Genomic DNA, 18523 nt, shown 5'->3' with positions numbered 1-18523 from the left:
AATGAAGGGGGGCGGAATCAGAGGGGGAGACGAACCATGAGAGACGATGGACTCTGAGAAACAAACTGAGGGTTCTAGAGGGGAGGGGGATGGGGGGACGGGTCAGCCTGGTGACGGGTATTAAAGAGGGCACGTTCTGCGTGGAGCACTGGTGTTATGCACAAACAATGTATCATGGAACACTACATCAAAAACTAATGATGTAATGTATGGTGATTAACATAACAATAAAAATTTTTAAAAAAAGAGCCCCAGCTTTGAAGTCGGGCAAATCTGGGGTCAAATCCCAGCCCTTGGGAGCCAGGAGAACTTTGGTGAGCTACACATTGTTTGTGGGCGTCAAACTCCTTGAGGCAAAGCGGGGATGGTAACACCAACTGCGCGGCTTAATGAGACACCGCAGGTGAAGTGTTTGACACAGCGCTTGGAACGCAGCAAACGGTCAGTAGGTGGGAGCTATAATAACCACGAGAAGCCAGAAGGTGAAGGAGGAGGCGGGTTGAAGAAAGAAAGAGGAAAACCGGAAGAAGGGGGAAGGAACAGGAGGAGAAAGGAGGGACGGAGATGGAGCTGGCGAGGAGGAAGCAGAAGGAGAAGAAGGGGCAGAAGAACCAGAGGGAGGCTGGGCGGTGGCAGTATTTCCAGCGTCTACAACATCCTGCTGTATAGAACCGGAGGGAGAGACGGTGAGCGGTGGCTTTTAGGTAAGGGGTCAAACCCTGACTCTAGCACGTCTATATTCACGACTCCTGACCCATCTCTGTTAGTTCCAGAATTTACCATTTGATCTTCCCTTCAGACCACATAAGTTCACTTTTTTGCTTATAGTTTGACTGGAGGAAAGAACCCAGCCAACTACCTCCCCCTGAAACGGGAATATTACGTAGGAGACCAAAGGAGGCTCCAGCTTGAGGTGCTTCCGAAACTCTCCATCTTCCCCTGTTCCCTTTCTCCTCTTGTCTCTGTGGAATGGTCGTCCCGTTCCTACATCTGTTCTCCAGAGTGTAGCCAAGAAGGGGGTCTCAGAGGCTGGGCTGTTCCTCGGAATCACTCAGGGCCACTAAGCCACCTTCCTCCTGGAGGGAACCGGCTGGACTGCTAGCCACAGGAAATATAAGAGGTCATCTACCACCGTTGGCTCCAGAACTGGGCCTGGGAGGCAGGGAGCAAAGATTGCCAAAGAAATGAGGCTTCAGGAAACAGTGCTGCCCTGATGTGTCCATCTTTTGTGGAGACATTTCCACGGAATGTTTTAAACTAAGAACCAGGGTGATTTCCCTGGTTCCAAGAGCAAGGCAGCGGTGCCATTCCAGGACTCTGGAACGGCAGATCCAACTCTCTGCGTGTGTATGCATGTGTGCATGCGTGTGTGTGTGTAAGTCAAGCATTTGAAATATAATTTATGGATTGTTAGAAATCAACTCTCGCTCGTTACCCACATCAAACATTTCATCCAATAACAATATATATGGTCCAGAATAATGAAGAGCTGCCCACATTCACAGCCTCCAACACAAGAACTTGACCGGGTCTGAAGATATGCAGAGGAATGATGCTGGGTGTCGGCCAAAATTTTAGTGAGGAGCTCATAATGTAGCTCAATCATTTCATAGTGTACCTAAAACAAAGAGCACTGAAATCCCTGTAACACTACAAGCACTCTCTGACACAAGCCTGTTCAGCATCTTCATGGACTTAAGATTCGTACAGACTTGGCTTGTCTACCTGGCAGCTGTCATTGCCTTTCAGACCACCTCCTCAGTGTATGGCCACCCTCCCCACCAACGGCCTCCGCACCCTTACTGGCAGCATTCCCAAGTACTTCCGGGTTCCCCAGACAACGCATTTCAGGATTATCTAGAGCCCTGAGATGTAAGATTTAGTGCTATGTACCCTCCCGATACATTAGCTATGGCTTATTTTCTGTATTCTGATGCTCCGACAGCCGGGGAGAGTCTCTTGCTAACCCTGGAGAGACTGTGCTTGCAGGACCAGTCAATTCCTAGAGACAGTGGACAACGTGCATGCTTTTCAAATTGCAAACCCACCAATCCAGAGCCCACGCCCCTGACCACTTTCTCTCATACTCTGGGCCACTACCCCCTGCCCTCATCACCTGGGGCCAGGTACCAAACAATGAGGGACAGTCCCTATGCCCCGCCCCAGCATCTGCTGAAATTATTCCAACTAGCCTGTCCCAGGCCTGCTTACCCTGCAAGGCCATGTCTTCCTGTAGGAACCATAGTAAAAGCTCCTGCCCCCATTTCCCCCCTCCCTCTGTCTCCTGACCCACCTGGCGCTTCCCTGTGTGTCCCCCTTGCCCCCCCCCCCCCCCCCCCCCCCCCCGTGGCAAAGCGTGGTGCACGCCCTCCTTTGGGAACTGTGAGTAACAAATTATCATTTCAATGGCAATTGTCTCCTAATCTGTCGGCCTTACTGAGCCTCACATTTCCTGAAAACACACTGTATTTGAAAACATCAAGGAAACAAAGTTTTCCTGGAGGGAAGGGAGTTAAGGATTGAAGTTTAGTTGCGGGGACCACACAGTTGTAGGCAAAGTGACCCCAGGAAGGAGTCTTTAGTCATCCCTGAGAGAACAGTCTTCCGTCTTACAAAGTTTTCCATCTGTGCTAATGTTTTCATCCCAAACCTTGGGTCCCTACTTACAGTGATTTACCACAAAAACATCCCCATTTTTATTCTCTTTCCCTTTCTGAGCAACCATCTTTTTATCGTCTTTTTAAAATGACTTTCTTGTGCCAGCTTTAATGTCCATATAGTTACATTTATACAGTTATTCAACACATTTATTGAGCACCGACTGTAGGCACTGTTCTGGGCCCAGGGGATACAACAGTAAACAATACAGACAAAAATCTCTAATCACGTGGAGTTTATAATCCAGTGGGACAAGCCAGACACTAAACAACTTGAATAAATGGTATGTTGAGTTGGGCTTTAGCAGGACAATAAGGCAGAAAAGGGAGAAAATATGTGCCAAGAAGGTGGGGAGTTCACATTTTTTATAACAGCTTTCTTGAGATATAATTTAGATACCATAAAATTCACCCTTGTATGCTGTTCAGTTCTGCGGTTTCTAGTGTATTCACAGAGTTGTGCAACCTTCCGCACTGTCTACTTCCAGGATATTCTCATTTTCCATCCCCTCCCCAAAAAACATCATAACCATTAGCATTCCCTCCCTGTTGCCCTGTGTCCCCAGCTCCCAGCACCACTAATCTACCTTCTGTCTCTGGATTCGCCTGTTATGGGAATTTCATATAAATGGAATCAGACAGTCTCTGGCTTTTTGTGTAGTTTCTTTCAGTCACCATAACGTTTTTAAGGTTTGTTTATGTGACAGCATGTGTCTGTATTCCGTTCCTTGTCATGGATGAATAGTATTCCACTGTATGCATTTCCTATAATTTGTTTATTCACTCGTTAGTTGATGGGTACTTGGGTTTTTTCCACTTTTTGGCTACTGAGAATAACGCTACTGTGAACATTTGTGCACAAGGTGCTATGTGGACTCATGTCTTCATGTCTCTTGGGGATATACCTAGGAGTGGAGTTGCAGGGTCATATGGTAACTCTACGTTTCACCTTTGGGGAGACAGTTCTATTTTGAATCAAGTGATCAAGGAGGTCTTGCTGATAAAATGACATCAAGCAGACATCGGAAGGAGGTGATCTAAATAAGCCATACCTAGAAATGGGCAAGGGTGTGCCAGGCAGAGAACAGCAAGGTCAAAGACAAGAACATACCTGGCATGTCTGAGGAATAGCCAAGTACACTAGCGTGCTGCTTTAGGATCTTGTAATATCCAGATTTGAGTCCCAGCTTGGCCACCAACTCTATTTAGTAGGAAAAGCACAAACACCCCTCGAGATAACAAGTATACCACGGTGAGCCAAACGTGACAGTCAAGATCAGACCAGTCCAAATTCGGCCACATGAAAGTTGTCATTATTTTCTTTTTTTTTTCAAGATTTTATTTATTTATTTGACAGAGAGAGAGACACAGCCAGAGAGGGAACGGAAGCAGGGGGAGTGGGAGAGGGAGAAGCAGGCCTCCCACGGAGAAAGGAGCCCGACACGGGACTCAATCCCAGGACCCCGGGATCATGACCCGAGCCGAAGGCAGACGCTTAACGACTGAGCCACAAAGGACCCGTAGTAGAAGGGTTTGTTTGCCTTTCCTTCCTTGCTTCTTCCTTTTGACTTAGAAAGTAAGTCCACTCGAAGGGATGGAATTATGCCACTTGTCTTAGGAGGCGAAACAACTGTGACAGATCCATGTCCATGCACAAACTCTACGTACACATAAAATGCAATCGTTGTAGTGTTTTTATCCACTAAACTAACATTTCACCAAGATAATCTTTGCCTTTGGAAAATCCACAGTGGGGGCAGGTGTCCTCCTATGAACGAAACAGGAATTTGAGCCAAATTTAAGTAAATCTTAAAGGATAGCTAATCTTACTTGACGTCAACATTATCCTGGTAAAAGGAAAGAGGCGTCTGGGACCTCTATTACATCATATTTTTCATAAAACTTACCTGCAATTGCACCTTTGAGAAGAATCTTATTGTCGCTTGCAAAACATCTTTCCAGTTCTTGGGTATGTTTCTAGGTTCTTCCTTTGTCCTCCCCAAGATAAATCAAATGAACTTTTAACCAAGATTAAACCTCCACAAAGGAATTACAGGGAATGGTTCACAGTCTTAGAGAACTATGTCCACCGTCTGCAATCATTTCTCCTTGGGTCTCCGTGTGATCGCAGGAGGAACGGTGGCTTGATGCATTGCCTCCAGGGGAGCTATGCGTTCCATCTGGAAGCTCCCTGCTCTCCTTCTCCCGCTCAGTGTTTCCATCTCTGGTGTCATAATATTCTTCCAATACATGCACACACACGCACGCACACACACCGCAACACCTGTCTTTCCGGCATCACTTCCTGACAGTTTTAGAATAATCTGCTATTGCTTTTGTCCCTAAGCTATGTGTGTGCTTTCAGTTCCAAAATACAACCTCACCAGGGGAAAGACTGGATGGGCAAAATAGGAATCTCCACCTTCATCATTATTTAAAATCAAAGTCCCAGGGGCACCTGGGTGGCTCAGTCGGTGAAAGCGTCTGCCTTCGGCTCAGGTCGTGATCCTGGGGTCCTGGGATCGAGCCCCGCATCGGGCTCCCTGCTCAGTGTGGAGCCTGCTTCTCCCTCTCCCTCTTCCCTATCTCCCCGCTCGTTCTCTCTCTCTCTCTCTTTCTCAAATGAATAAAATCTTAAAAAAAGATCAAAGATTCAAACCCCCAGAGACTTACAGCTTTTCTGCCCAGAAAAGCCATACTTCATTGCATTCAGTTGATTTTCCATGCAAGACACACCATGATTGCACCCTCCCTCCAACCAGGTCAGCAAAGAGTGAAGACTGTATAAGTGCAAAATCCAAGCATTAAGTTTGTTTTTCTTTTTTTTTTTTAATTGAAGTATAGTTGACACGTTACATTAGTTTCACATAGTTTTTCGTTCTCAAAACCTGTTTCTTCTTTACTTCCTACTATTTTTTTAATTTTTAGTTTTTAAAGGGAGTGCACATGCCCATGTCTTAGAGTGGTATCTGCAGGGAATGAATCCACAAGCATTCAGTTGGAATACAGTAGCCAGCATGTCGGGAGCCCTCTGTGTGCGGTGTTGGCACCCACTAACCCATTCATCTTTGGCAACAACCGTGAAGTAGCGGTTATGTTACCCATTTTACAGATAAGAAAACTGAGGTGTTATGAAGGCATGTGACTTGCCATAATTCACCAAAGATCAACATGTGAGGAAAGAACAGAACCAAAAGTCAAAAGTGAGGCTGTCTGACCCCAAATCTGTGCTCAAAACTGTTCCACCAAGTCTGCCTATTCCATGGCATGACCAGAAACACTTGGAAACAGACGTGAATCCAATTTTTTATGCTGAAAGTGTGTATACGAATCGTGAAGGGAGAAAACAATGCTTAGTTGGGGTTTTAAATACTAAAAATTGGGGTGAGAACATGACTACAGAACACGGCCTGTACTTTTCTGTTTTGAAAACAACTTTTAGCCAAGAGCTATATTCAAACTATGCAACAATTTTGTGTCATGGGGGCCAGCCAAGGGGGAACGGGCCATGGCCAAGCCATTGGAACAGGGTTCTGGAGGCCTCCTGCAGAGATGGGTGTTGACCCTTTAGTTGCTGGATCTGGGGGCAGCAGAGAGGAAAGGGCCCACGGGGAGGGGCCAGGGTGTCACACTCTTCACCTCCTACTGGAGAAGTGGTTCAACATTTTGTCAATCAGTGTCTTCAACCCAGTGCCGTCCAGCACAGGTCGGGCCAACCTGAGCCCACTCTGTCCTCACTGAGGTACCACGGGTCACACTGAACTCTGGTAGGAACCGCTTCCCTGTATTCCATGCCCACTTGGAGGAGGTGGATGAAAATAAAATTTTAAAGAACACTGGATCCCCACAAATTCATTTTCTTCAAAAGATTCTGGAGGCCAAAGAAAAAGGTTTTAGAATAGTCTATGGATATGGTGGAAGCATCGTTTACACGAGTCAACACAAGAAGAGCCAGATAATTAGTCTAAATTTCCACAAGGTGGCAATTCATAATTAGTTTAATAGTAAAACGTAATAACATGGAAAATGCAGGGAAATTTTAGCTGATGATTCTTTTTTTTTTTTTTTTTAACAGTAAATGCTAGGACAAAATGGTCAGTATCCCAAAAGTTACAGGCTGACTCAGACTTCATGGTAGCAGGATCTGACCCACTTCAGTGGCTGGAAAGCCTCTGCTTAGCCCACAGAGGCTCTCTGGATAATTTCAGGATTCTCCTGAAAATTAAACTGTCTTAATTATTTGGGTACGCAGCCAAAAAGAGTAGTGACAAATAAACCTGGCCTCTGAAGTCAAACAGAGGGTTTGACTCCTACTTCTACCCCCTTCTAGCTGTGTGCTCCTAGGCAGGCTACCTGACTTCTCTGAGCCTCTATTTCCCCAGCTAGAAATAAAGCTCTATAAAAATAACACTTATGTCTTATGACCATTGGAAGGATTAAAGACAACAATAAATTAAAAATGCTTTAAAGAGTATCTAGCCCATAATGAACATTTAATAAGTATTAGTTCCTTTTTCCAACCAAGAAATTCATTTAACACTTAGGCTCAAGGCAACTATGCTGAGTCACAAAGATGAAGGACATGTGGACTGCGTCCTCAAACACCTACCATCTAAATTCCACTGCTTGGTATTTACTGAAGAGAAATAAAACATTTGTGCACAAAAAGATTTGTCCACAAATGTCCATGGCAGCTTTATTCAAAATGGCCACAAACCAAAAATGACTCCAATGTCTATCCACAGACATAGGAATAAACAGACTGGTAATTAAAAAGCTCAGAAATTAACCCCAGGAGTTAGTGTCAGAACTGAATTATAAGATACCCAGTTAGTGTCAGAAAATTGGAGAACTGGGCAGTGTTTGAAAAACAGCACAGGGGCATATGATTGTATAAAGCAAACCTTAATGAAGTTGATTTAAAGAGAAAAATCTACAACCAAGCAAAGAGTTTTTCACACTGTTCTTTGCACTGGGTCCCCTTGGGGTGAAGGTCCCCGAAATTATACTCAGAGTGGCTCTCCTTCCATCTGATTTTTACACTGGAGATCCATTTGAACAGAGAGGTACGTGGCTTAAAAATATATATTTGAAAGGCACTGGTTCCTTTGTAAGAGTCCGTTGGAAGTGAACAGTCTGGTTGGCCCATGCAGGTGAGGGAACAAGGGCTTGGTTGTTTCCCCAGAGTCTAGATTCTTCCTGGGCAGCATTGCTTAAACCCAGCTGCACATCTCAACCCTCTGAGGAGCTTCCAAAAATACTCTGGTGCCTTCTCAGTGGATCAAAGACACCATCATGGTACAGAGAGTCCCCAGGAATTCTAGCCAGGTGGAGAGCCATCGCCTGGTGTGTTCAGGAGCTATCCGGAACTCCAAGTCCCCCGCCTAAATATTTCACAGAGAACCTCTTCATACCACCCAAATCCCTCATAGCCACTCTGAGACACCATCAAGCAGCCTGGTTAGTGGATCTGACCTAATAGTATTTCAATCTCTGAATCTAGTTAAAGGTTGGAGAATATCTCTATCCCTTAGAGCAAACTAAAACCAGGCTGTATTTCTCTGCTTTATTTTTGCAGAATCTGAAGAGAAATTAACCTATGAGTGTGAGGTTTTTAAGAGGAGCTTTATTTCCCTCCCTAGATAACCTGTTTCCTTCCAGCAATAGACAAACGTTTTTTTAAAGGGAATACAGAGAAATCTGATCTGCTACAAAACCAGCAAACTAAAATTCATGCCCTGGGACTAAAGCATATTTTACCTCATTAAATCTGCCTCATCAAGGAGCCAGAAGGAACCATCCTCTCAGCTAAAAATACCATAAGGAGCTCGTTGCGACACCGGCGCATCCCTTAGTGGCCGGTGACAGCTAAGCCCTGGAGGAGTTCTGAGTGTACCCTTCAGCATCAGTGAGCTGAGTGTACCCAAGGACGACCAGACTGAAAAAAGCAGATGACAATTTTACTTTTTTCTCTCTGCAACCTAAGTCTTTGGATCGGAAGCCACCGACCGACTTCTAGAGTGCTCTGGGCTGACTGGGCTCCATTTCCCTCTATAACGGGGGCCGGCATGGGTGGCCACAGCAAACAGCCCAAGAACCTGAGAATGAAGGGGATGCAGTTGAACCTGATGCTTCAACTAAGAACTCAGCATATGTGGATCACAGCCGAGAAGTTCCAAAGCCTGAAAATCACGACTGTGGCATTGAACCTAAAGGCAGAACAAGAGGACCGTGGGGGTCCAGGGAAGGAGATGCTCTGAGGACAAGGCACGCACTGCCCACTTTTGCCCAATCGGGGACTGTCCAGGGGGCGCAGCTGTGGTCAAGGATGCAGAGAAGAGGGTTTATTGGGAAGGCTGCCCCTGGCCACGGGTGGAACCCGGGTAGATCTCGGCCCCAGCTTGGCCATTTCTGGGCTGTGGGACCTTACGTGAGTACTGAACACTCCGTCCTCACACCTCCCTGCTGCCTCACTTTCTTACTTTGTCAAATGAAGAGGGTGTCCACCTCATCAGGTTACCAAAGGGATTGTGTGAAGCCCTTAATACAGAGCCTGACTCATCGCAGGCACCCAACAAATGTCAGCGAATAAAAACACTATGAAACACAAGAACCACAGCGGCCTAATTTTAATCCTAAACTGTGAGTTTGATTCGTGTGAGAGGTGGGGGCACACTCCCGTGCTAACAGGCTCCGTCTGCTGGACTTGAACCTGTTCCACCCAAGTTACTCCTTGACCCCCGCATTGCACCTGCCCGGCCGCGTCCTTTCCCCCTGCGCATCTCCCACCCCTGAGAGCATCACCGTGGCTTTGAACAATCTCCGGATTTCTAGTTCTGGAAAACAACCGACCTGCTGATATGTTTCAAGATTTCACAATTCATTTTTTCTACTTCCAACAAAGTCCCTCCAAAACAAATAGAAAAAAAAAAAAAAAAGCTGAAGATCTTAGACAATCATGAAAGCAATGCTTTTGTGAGGATCATGAATATATCTCCAAATAGTTGGAAATATGCTGTATTAGGGCTGGGCTGAAGGGCTGGATCGGGAGGCACTTGGCTCATCAGTGTTCTGTTTAAACTCCTGGGAGGCGCTAGAACCATTTAGAGGCTACAGGAAGATCCTGTACCTTTACCTAAAGTGTCCGTAGGCAGTCGGTCGTTGACTGGGTTTAGACTCCTTCCATGGAACGCAACGGTGTGAAATTCAATCAATTACTGGTTTAATGGCGTTTAAGAATACACAGCATTTTGCCCAAGATACATTATCTTGGCTAAAAGCTTGATAAAAGATTATGCTAATTAATTGGCCAATTGGCATGCAGGGTTTCTGTCTGTTCTTCCTCTGTCCAGTTGGCAAATCCCCTATGCCCACCTTCTGATTTCAACAGTTCCCTACCTTGTCCGAGCTGCAGGGGGCTCTGGGGGGCAGCACGCTGTGTCCAGAAGCTTATGTTCTATCACCACCTAATGGTCCTTCTCCATTATTACAATTCACTAGGGTCACTAAGCAGAATCATGCTTGCACAAGTAGGTGTCATACTGAAACTGTTTGGTAAAGGAAACATTTTAAAATGTTCCTCAAGGAACTATGCAGGCAACACATCTCATTCTCTTTATGCACCTCTCACCTTTAGCCTAGAAAACAAAGAACTCAAAAAAACCACACACCGCCTTTATTGCACATCTGGGATCCAGGCACCAAATGAAGACTCCAACCCAAAGAAATGCAAGGAGACCCCTGATGGGAAAAGAGCAGAGTGCAGAAGGGAGCATTTCTTGGTCGGGGCTTAGAAAAAGTGCACTTGAATTTTGTGTAGTTGTTTTCTACTTAGGCGTCTGCCTTCAGCTCAGGTCATGATCCCAAGGTCCTGGGATGGAGTCCAGCGTCAGGCTCCCTGCTCAGCGGGGAGTCTGCTTCTCCTTCTCCCTCTGCCCCTCCCCCCTTCTTGTGCGCGCGCACGCGCGCGCTCTCTCTCTCTCTCTCTCTAATAAATAAAATCATTAAAAAAATCAAAAGAGAAACTGTTACTTGGAATTTGGGCCTTCTGTAGACTAATAAATCAAACTCCTTGTACCTATATCATCAGACAATTATTCCATTTTTCTGGTCTTTTCTTTTTTCAAAATGATTTTGCTTATTCACTTGGGTTTTTCTTTTGAATTTCGTTTTTACATATTCATAATGCTGTTTGGTTTCTAGAAATTTCCCATACGGATAAAGTGTGTGGAGGTTTAAAACTGTATTTTGATATTGCACAGTCTGTATTGGGGGATTTTCCTCACTGTGCCCCCGGACTCACCAACCACTTAAGTCTAAGCTGAGTCCGCAAGAGACCTGTGCTGTTTATACGGCATTACAGACCTAAGTGGAGTCCGCATTGCAATAATACTTTCAAGAAAAGGAGGTGAGAGTAAATAAAACTACACTCGTACAATGTTAATTTTCTGATTAAAGAAAGACAATATAAGAAAAAAATAATTCCATTTAAGTAAGTGGTCATCTTTGTTCTCTTGCTTATTATTAGCACAAATAGTTATTTTCATCTAAAAATACGAAAACCAGGAGGAAAACTGGCAACCAGCTAAATACATCTATCTCCATCCGACTCTACCACAAAAGGGCTAAAATCCAGCCCAAGCAAGAGTGAAGAGCTTGAGGCCTACCTCTGAGTGGAGTTGTTACTAAGCACACACGCTCTTGAGACAGGACAACATTTAGTGCAATAAAGTACAAAATAGAAATTAATTTTTAAATTTCACTCTAGTCTCACCTCATAGGTAACAAAGGAAAAAAGGTTTTTAAGGCAGTCTACTTCAACAATTGGGAACAAAATAATCTTAATTCTCTTCAAAACGCCTCTTTTGTTACTAGGGTAACAAGAAAAGAGCTGTCTGCAGAGTTCCCGTGAGGCACACAACCTCTGTCACCACACAACACGTTCCCAGATGACACAAACCGGCTGAGCCACAAAATCAATGGGCAGACGGAGGAGGAGGTCAAGTTCAGGGCCACCCCGCGTGGAAGCGCCATGACTGCCCTTAAAGAGGAGCACATCGAGGGGACGAGTTCTCCTGACAGAGTGGAAGCAAAGCTTGCAGCAAGAGACAGACAAGACTAGCACAGACACGGGAGAGGAGAGGGATGTCAACAAAATCTCACCAGGAAGGAAAAATCCCTGTGATGAACGGGGATGAGGTGTGTGAGCAGAGAAACACTTCGAGCCTACCTGGTGCGCCTGTCGCCGGGGCTGGACCAGCCCGTGGTGAACTCAGGCATCAGGAGGCACAATGACAGCAGCGGGCTCTGCAGGTCGCAGCCGGGGGCTGCAAATCAATGAGAGGCGGGAGGAAAAGCAGCAGCCACTCTGTGGGCGCAGAAACGTGCCAAGACACCAGGGTGCAAATTTATCTGTCCTTCCCGTCATCCCTACACATGTGGATGGCAGACTTACATTTAAATAAGGCTTCAGAGATAATGGGCACAGCTGTGTGGACAATACAAAACATGACGTAAGCAGACAACCAGCGCCGTTTGAAAACATGGACCAAATAACCAGTACAACCGAAAATGCCCATCCCGGTGCAGACAGAAAGGTTGTGCTAAGAATTCAGACTTTGGCAACAGACAGACTGAGTTCAGGCAGAACCACACAGAGACTATAAATAAAGAAATTAATGTTCCTCGGGACAAGAGATCTGCCATTAATCTTTATTTGTATGATTGTTTTCTGGAAAGCTCTTTATTTTCAAAGCTCTTTATTTTCAGCTAATTCTGAGACAAGTAGCAGAAGGCACATATGAAGAAATACTTTTATTACATCACAAAGAGAAGTTCTATATTTCGAAATCATTTTTCAAAATCGTTTTTTTTTTCAGGGTATTAGTAAGATCTATTCATGCAGAGCAAAAAAAAAAAAATTAAGCAAAGGCCAAGGACGTCAGGCACATGAAGGTATGCATGAGTTGTCTTCACATAGAATTTCACGTTGCTAAGATCGGGTAGACATATCCGTGCACATCTAACCATGTCAAATGGTACAATTCCTCAGTGAACCCGGGTGTACCGAGAGAGGTGGGCTAGCTTCACACCAAAGCATTTTGGTGAGTTTGGTTTGTGGGCAGACAGTTGAAATACTGCTTCGTGGCTTGGGTTTTCTAAAAGAAAGGGAGAATATCAGGGAGAAGATTTCAGGAGGATAAGCCAATGTTTACCATGATCTTCACTATTTATCACACATTAGTGGGAAGTATTCCCTTTTACTCTATAAACCATTACTCATCATTTGCTTCCAAGTGCAAGGAAAGGAAAGGAAATATTTTTTTTTGTGGAAAACCAGACCAGGTTTATATCCTTTCTCTGTACTAACACATATCAAACACCGTAAGGAAGTCAGTATCTCCGATTACAGTTTCCCCACTGAAATTTTGTGGAGAATGGAGAGGCTGAATTTACAAGTTTAGTCCTGGAGAGGGAAATTTAAATGGTCCACACCTCGACTGGAAGACAGTATTGAGTAGCAGCCCTTGGGGAGGGAGAATTCAGTCTCATACTAGAGATTATTTCTCCTGGGGCATTAATTGAGCATCAATTTCAAACATAGGAAATGAGAATTCCTTCCTCATTCCATCCATTGTTCTGCCTGGGTTCTCCGCATTCTCCCTAAAGTCAAATCTCTTCAAATAAAATGCCCAGATTCTCCAGGAGCGAAGAGATGGGTTTGCTTTGGACACTGAAGGGCCTGCCCAGTTGAATGCATGACCGCATTGCCATGTTGCATTTGAAAGGATACTGAATCTCTCCAGGGGTCAGGGGAAGGATTTGAGGGAGGTGTCTGAGTCACTCCTTCACGAACAGGCATTGTGATCTCACAACAGACTACTATGGACGGATTCCAAACGAGAGAATCCTTGAAATAGGCAAATGTGCTTGCTGACCACAGCTGTATTTGTTTTTTTGTTTTGTTTTGTTTTGTTTTTTTGCTTCTCTCAATCAGCCTATAAAGCCATCTGGCTACATGGAGGATGCTCTGAGCTCTGCCACTTTACATTCAATATTTTTTTAATTACCACACTAAAATTGCATGATTTTAAAAGAACGTTCCAAGCACACTGAATAGAAATGGATTTAAACAGTACTTACAAGTTTTCACTGTTTGGGGCTTTTTGGTATAAGAATAAATAATCAGGCTATTTCCCTTCCCCAACATTCTTCAGATAGAATTTCTAAAACTAAACATGCTCAATTTCTTCTTTTCAAAAAATGTGTCCCAAACCATTCCTCAGAAATGAGAGTAGGGACACTAAAAAGATTAACAGACTTCTCAATGGTAACAACAGAAGAAAACTGTAAAAATTTTTAAATAAAAGAAATGGGATTATTTCCAAAATGACAACCATTAGGCCTTAAAGGGGAGGTCTGTGTGTCCAGAACATGAAAGAAACCACCTGGGAAATTTCAAATGCTGGGCCCAATTCGCTTCATAATTTAAATAAATGAATAATGAAATTTCCATGATCTGATAATAAGGGGCTACTCTCGCCAACTCCGAGATTCCCTAAAAATATATGAATTTTTTTATATTAACTTTTTATGTATAGGCGTAAGAATAGCAAGAGGGGAGATTCACACTAACCAAATTGGTCTTTGGTATATAGGGTGGCCCTATTCCTTAGCCAATATTTACAAAGCACCGGGGATTTCTTTTTCCTTCTCCCTCTGAGCCTTTGCCCACCCCTCAGGCCATAGGCTCCAAGATGCACTGCAGACCTTCACCGAACACCTGCTCTGTGCTTCAGAGCCCCTCCCTCCTTCTCTCCTTCCCCAGCCCTGCTGATGTCTGCGGCCCCCAAATCTGCCTTACATGTTTCCATGAAGGGAAGGAGACCAAAAAAATTTTTAGTAAGGAGACTAAAAGAATTGTTCTAACTTAAATTTTAAACGCTTCTAGCACCAGAGCACACGGTAGACCTCACTGCCTAGAGAATAAACTGCTGACACAAATTTGTTCACAAGGTTAAAAAATATTAATAAGAATATAACACTTGCATCAGCATCTGCCAAGTTTCTGGAATAGCCAGATATTTCTGTAACATTTACTGATCTTGACTCGTTTTCATACATACGGTCTTATCTATACGACCCACGATATTTGAGCATTTCTTCTAGGTCCTCAATATCCACTATCATCAGATACTGTCATCACCTCATTAATATATTCATTCACACGGCACTTACTGAACTACTGAGAATTACATAGCTATCTTATATCGTCAGAAGTTTAAAATTACAAGGCAGCAAGCATCCTTGTCAAAGAGACCTAAGGTGATTTTCACCATATTCCACGATGTCCCTACGTGAGCATTCCCGTTAATGTCTGGTAAGTGTAAATGTCTATCAAGTACTTGTCACTCCATCTCTAGCCGCAGTAGTTCCCTTTCAAGAAGAAGAGGCTGCGTTGTGATTGTCCAAGCCCGTCATTTACTGCCACCACCGTGAACACCGACCGTCACTCCCCTCCAGCTCTGTGAGTACACGGGGCCATAGGAGAGTCCGTGAACTAGAACGCGGGTGACAGAACAGCCCTCACTTACCTGAAGGTCACACAGGGAGAGGAGGAAATAAATAATACGAGACAAACCCCTCCCTGCCCCCAAGGTGCACTTTTTCCTAGAAGTCACATAAGCCATGGCCTTCCACACCCTCGCACGCCGGACACGGGTCCACAGAGCTCAGCAGCCCTGCGGCTCCAGAGCCGGGCAGCCGGGACCGTGCGGAGACCGTCAAACGGGCCTGACCTGGGTCCCCTCCTCCCGTCGCCCGCGAGAGGCGGAACGCCATGCTGCCGTCCACGAGTCTTCCACCCCAGGCCTGTGTGGTTACCTGGAAATGTGGAAGAAATAAAGCACGAAAAGGCCTAGGACTCTTCCTCCTCTTCTCCTGCCTCTTCTCCTTTCTCAGCTTCCTCTTCCTCTGCGTCCCCTGCTGCTCCCTCCTCGGTTATCTCTTCCGTCTTAAGTTAACAAAAATGCCATCATTTGGGAGAAAGGTCGCAGATATAGTGAGGAAAGAAATGTAAAATATCAGGCTAGAGACGAGGGCCTCCCACACTCCCCACCCAACACACACACCCATCACACACACAACACACACAACACACCCAACACACCCAACACACACACCCATCACACACACAACACACACAACACACCCAACACACACACCCATCACACACACAACACACACAACACACCCAACACACACCCCCATCACACACACAACACACACAACACACCCAACACACACCCCCATCACACACACAACACACACAACACACCCAACACACACCCCCATCACACACCCAACACACACAACACACCCAACACACACACCCATCACACACACAACACACCCAACACACACACCCATCACACACACAACACACACAACACACACACCCATCACACACACAACACACACAACACACACCCCCATCACACACAACACACACAACACACACACCCATCACACACACAACACACACAACACACCCATCACACACACAACACACACAACACACACACCCATCACACACACAACACACAACACACACACACTCATCACACACACAATATACAGAACACACACAACACACACAATATACACAATACACATCACACACACACACCACACACATAACATACACAATACATACACACATCACATGCACATCACACACAATACACACACACCACACAAAAAACACACATCACACACAATACACACATCACACACAATACACACAACATATATCACAGGCACAACACACACATCACACACACAATACACACAACACATATCACACACACAACATACATCAAACACAGCATACGCACACACATACAGACTGCACAATTTGGAATGGTGCTGCAGAGCACTACATTAATTCTAATGGTATCATGATTTCTCTTAAGCATGTAGTCTTTACTCATATTAACAAACTATTCTCATCAAATTACTTTTAAAAATTCAGAAGGCAGGGGCACCTGGGTGGCTCCGTCGTTAAGCATCTGCCCTTGGCTTAGGTCATGATCCCAGGGTCCTGGGATCGAGCCCCGCATCGGGCTCCCTGCTCTGCGGGAAGCCTGCTTCTCCCTCTCCCGCTCCCCTTGCTTGTGTTCCCTCTCTCACTGTCTCTCTCTCTGTCAAATAAATAAATAAAATCTTTAAAAAAAATTCAGAAGGCAGTTAGAAGAATAAAATACAAAAAGAATCTCAACGAATAGAATTTTATCAGAAAGGATGAAGCTTTTAAATGTAGAGGTTGGTTGTATTTTGTTATAGCAATCTAATTTTTTAAAGTCAAAGTCATCAGCAACCTATACATATAACCTGAAATTACTTCCAAGTTAATAGTACCTCTTATCTTTATATATAAAAATGGGATTTTTAAAAAAGGAGACTTGTCTAACAACAAAGAAACTAATTATTGGAAAGATGTAACTTACAGATAATTTTAAAAATCATAGCATAGAATAGGCTAGAAATGACCTTTAGGTCTAGGAATAGGGATTAATTTGACAAAATGACATTAAAAATAATGAAGCAGATCTATATTTACTGCCTTCCCCCTCCCAAAAAAATATATACACGCATTACATGAGTGAAAGTAGATTACAAAAGAGTATTCATCAAGATTTGATGTGCGTGTGCGTGTGTGTGTGTGTGTGCGTGTGTGTGTGTGTGTGTGTAGCTAGTGGCTATCTCTGGGTCATGGGGCTGTAAACTATTTTTGTTTTCTTCTTCTCTCTGTATTTTCTAAATTTTTTATGAAGTCATGAACTATTTCTGGGGCACCTGGGTGGCTTGGTCAATTGAGCATCCGACTCTTGGTTTCAGCTCAGGTCATGATCTCAGGGCCGTGAGATCGAGCCCCAAGTGCGGCCACGCTGGGTGTGGAGGCTGCTTAAGATCCTCTCCCTCTCCTTCTGCCCCTCCCCACTCTTGCTCTCGCTCACTCTAAAAATAAATAAACAACTAAAATTTTTTTTAAATAAATATCATGAACTAAGTCTTTGTTTTAAAAAGATTTTATTTATTTATATATTTTAGAGAGCAAGAGAGAGAAAGCAGGTGCATGCACAGGAGCAGGAGGAGGGGGAGGGAGAGGGACAAGCAGACTCCACCCTGAGCACAGAGCCCTGTGCAGGGCTCGACCTCACAACCCTGGGAGCACGACCTGAGCAGAAGTCGAGAGTCAGATGCTCAACCGACTGAGCCACCCGGCCACCCTGATCATGAACTATATTTAATAGTCGTTGTGTGTATGTGTTGGCCTTTTAAAAAAGAAACTAAAGATTTTTAAGGGGAATTTCTTTTGACATTTGGGACCTTCTTTAATGTTGATGACCTTCATCAACAAAAGACTTGATGAGACACTGAGACAATATATTTGGTGATTTGGGGTAAATTATTCGCCCTATCCTTGAGTTCTCATTTTGATTTAGCTCTCTGATTAGCATTTTGAAACAATTAATCAAAAAATCTTCATTCACAATATTCCTAAAACTTTTGGTTACAGTGAAAGTCACTGAGCCTCAGCTAACACGAGGGGCTGGAATCGGAGGGAGAATCTGAGAATGTCCCTTAGGACCTGCCCTCAGGATCCGCTGACATTCTCTCAGCTGATTCCTCTACACACAGACATGATTCCATCCCTGCGAGGGTTTAAATTGAAGACTCCCCCAACACCCAGCTAATAAGCCACAGATTCAACAAGCAAGCGGCTGGGCAAGAATCTCAGTCTGCCTCATTTGGAGACATAGCCCCTCCAGCGCATCGGCAGCAATATAAAAATAGTAGGCTGC

At 44.6% G+C, this 18523-nt stretch overlaps 1 protein-coding gene across 3 annotated transcripts in view; it reads right to left on the bottom strand.

The window, feature by feature from the left end:
• Window positions 1–12348: 12348 nt before the first annotated feature.
• SH3BGR (SH3 domain binding glutamate rich protein) overlaps window positions 12349–18523 on the bottom strand; it is a 62654-nt gene continuing 56479 nt past the window's right edge. The window contains exons 5-6 of one of the 3 annotated variants that reach the window (XM_035727176.1): window positions 15540–15669; window positions 12349–12814 (exon numbers count right to left, since the gene is read on the bottom strand). In XM_035727176.1, the coding sequence (XP_035583069.1) occupies window positions 15574–15669 (96 nt within the window). In that variant the 3' untranslated portion in view covers window positions 12349–12814; window positions 15540–15573. Of the gene's footprint in view, window positions 12815–15539; window positions 15670–18523 lie in introns of those variants that run through there. The other 2 variants (XM_035727181.1, XM_035727187.1) reach the window with 2 other exon arrangements.

Source organism: Zalophus californianus, chromosome 1 (assembly GCF_009762305.2).
Source record: "Zalophus californianus isolate mZalCal1 chromosome 1, mZalCal1.pri.v2, whole genome shotgun sequence".
Taxonomy (NCBI): Eukaryota; Metazoa; Chordata; class Mammalia; order Carnivora; family Otariidae; genus Zalophus; species Zalophus californianus.
This window is presented reverse-complemented; position numbering and strand designations above follow the sequence as displayed.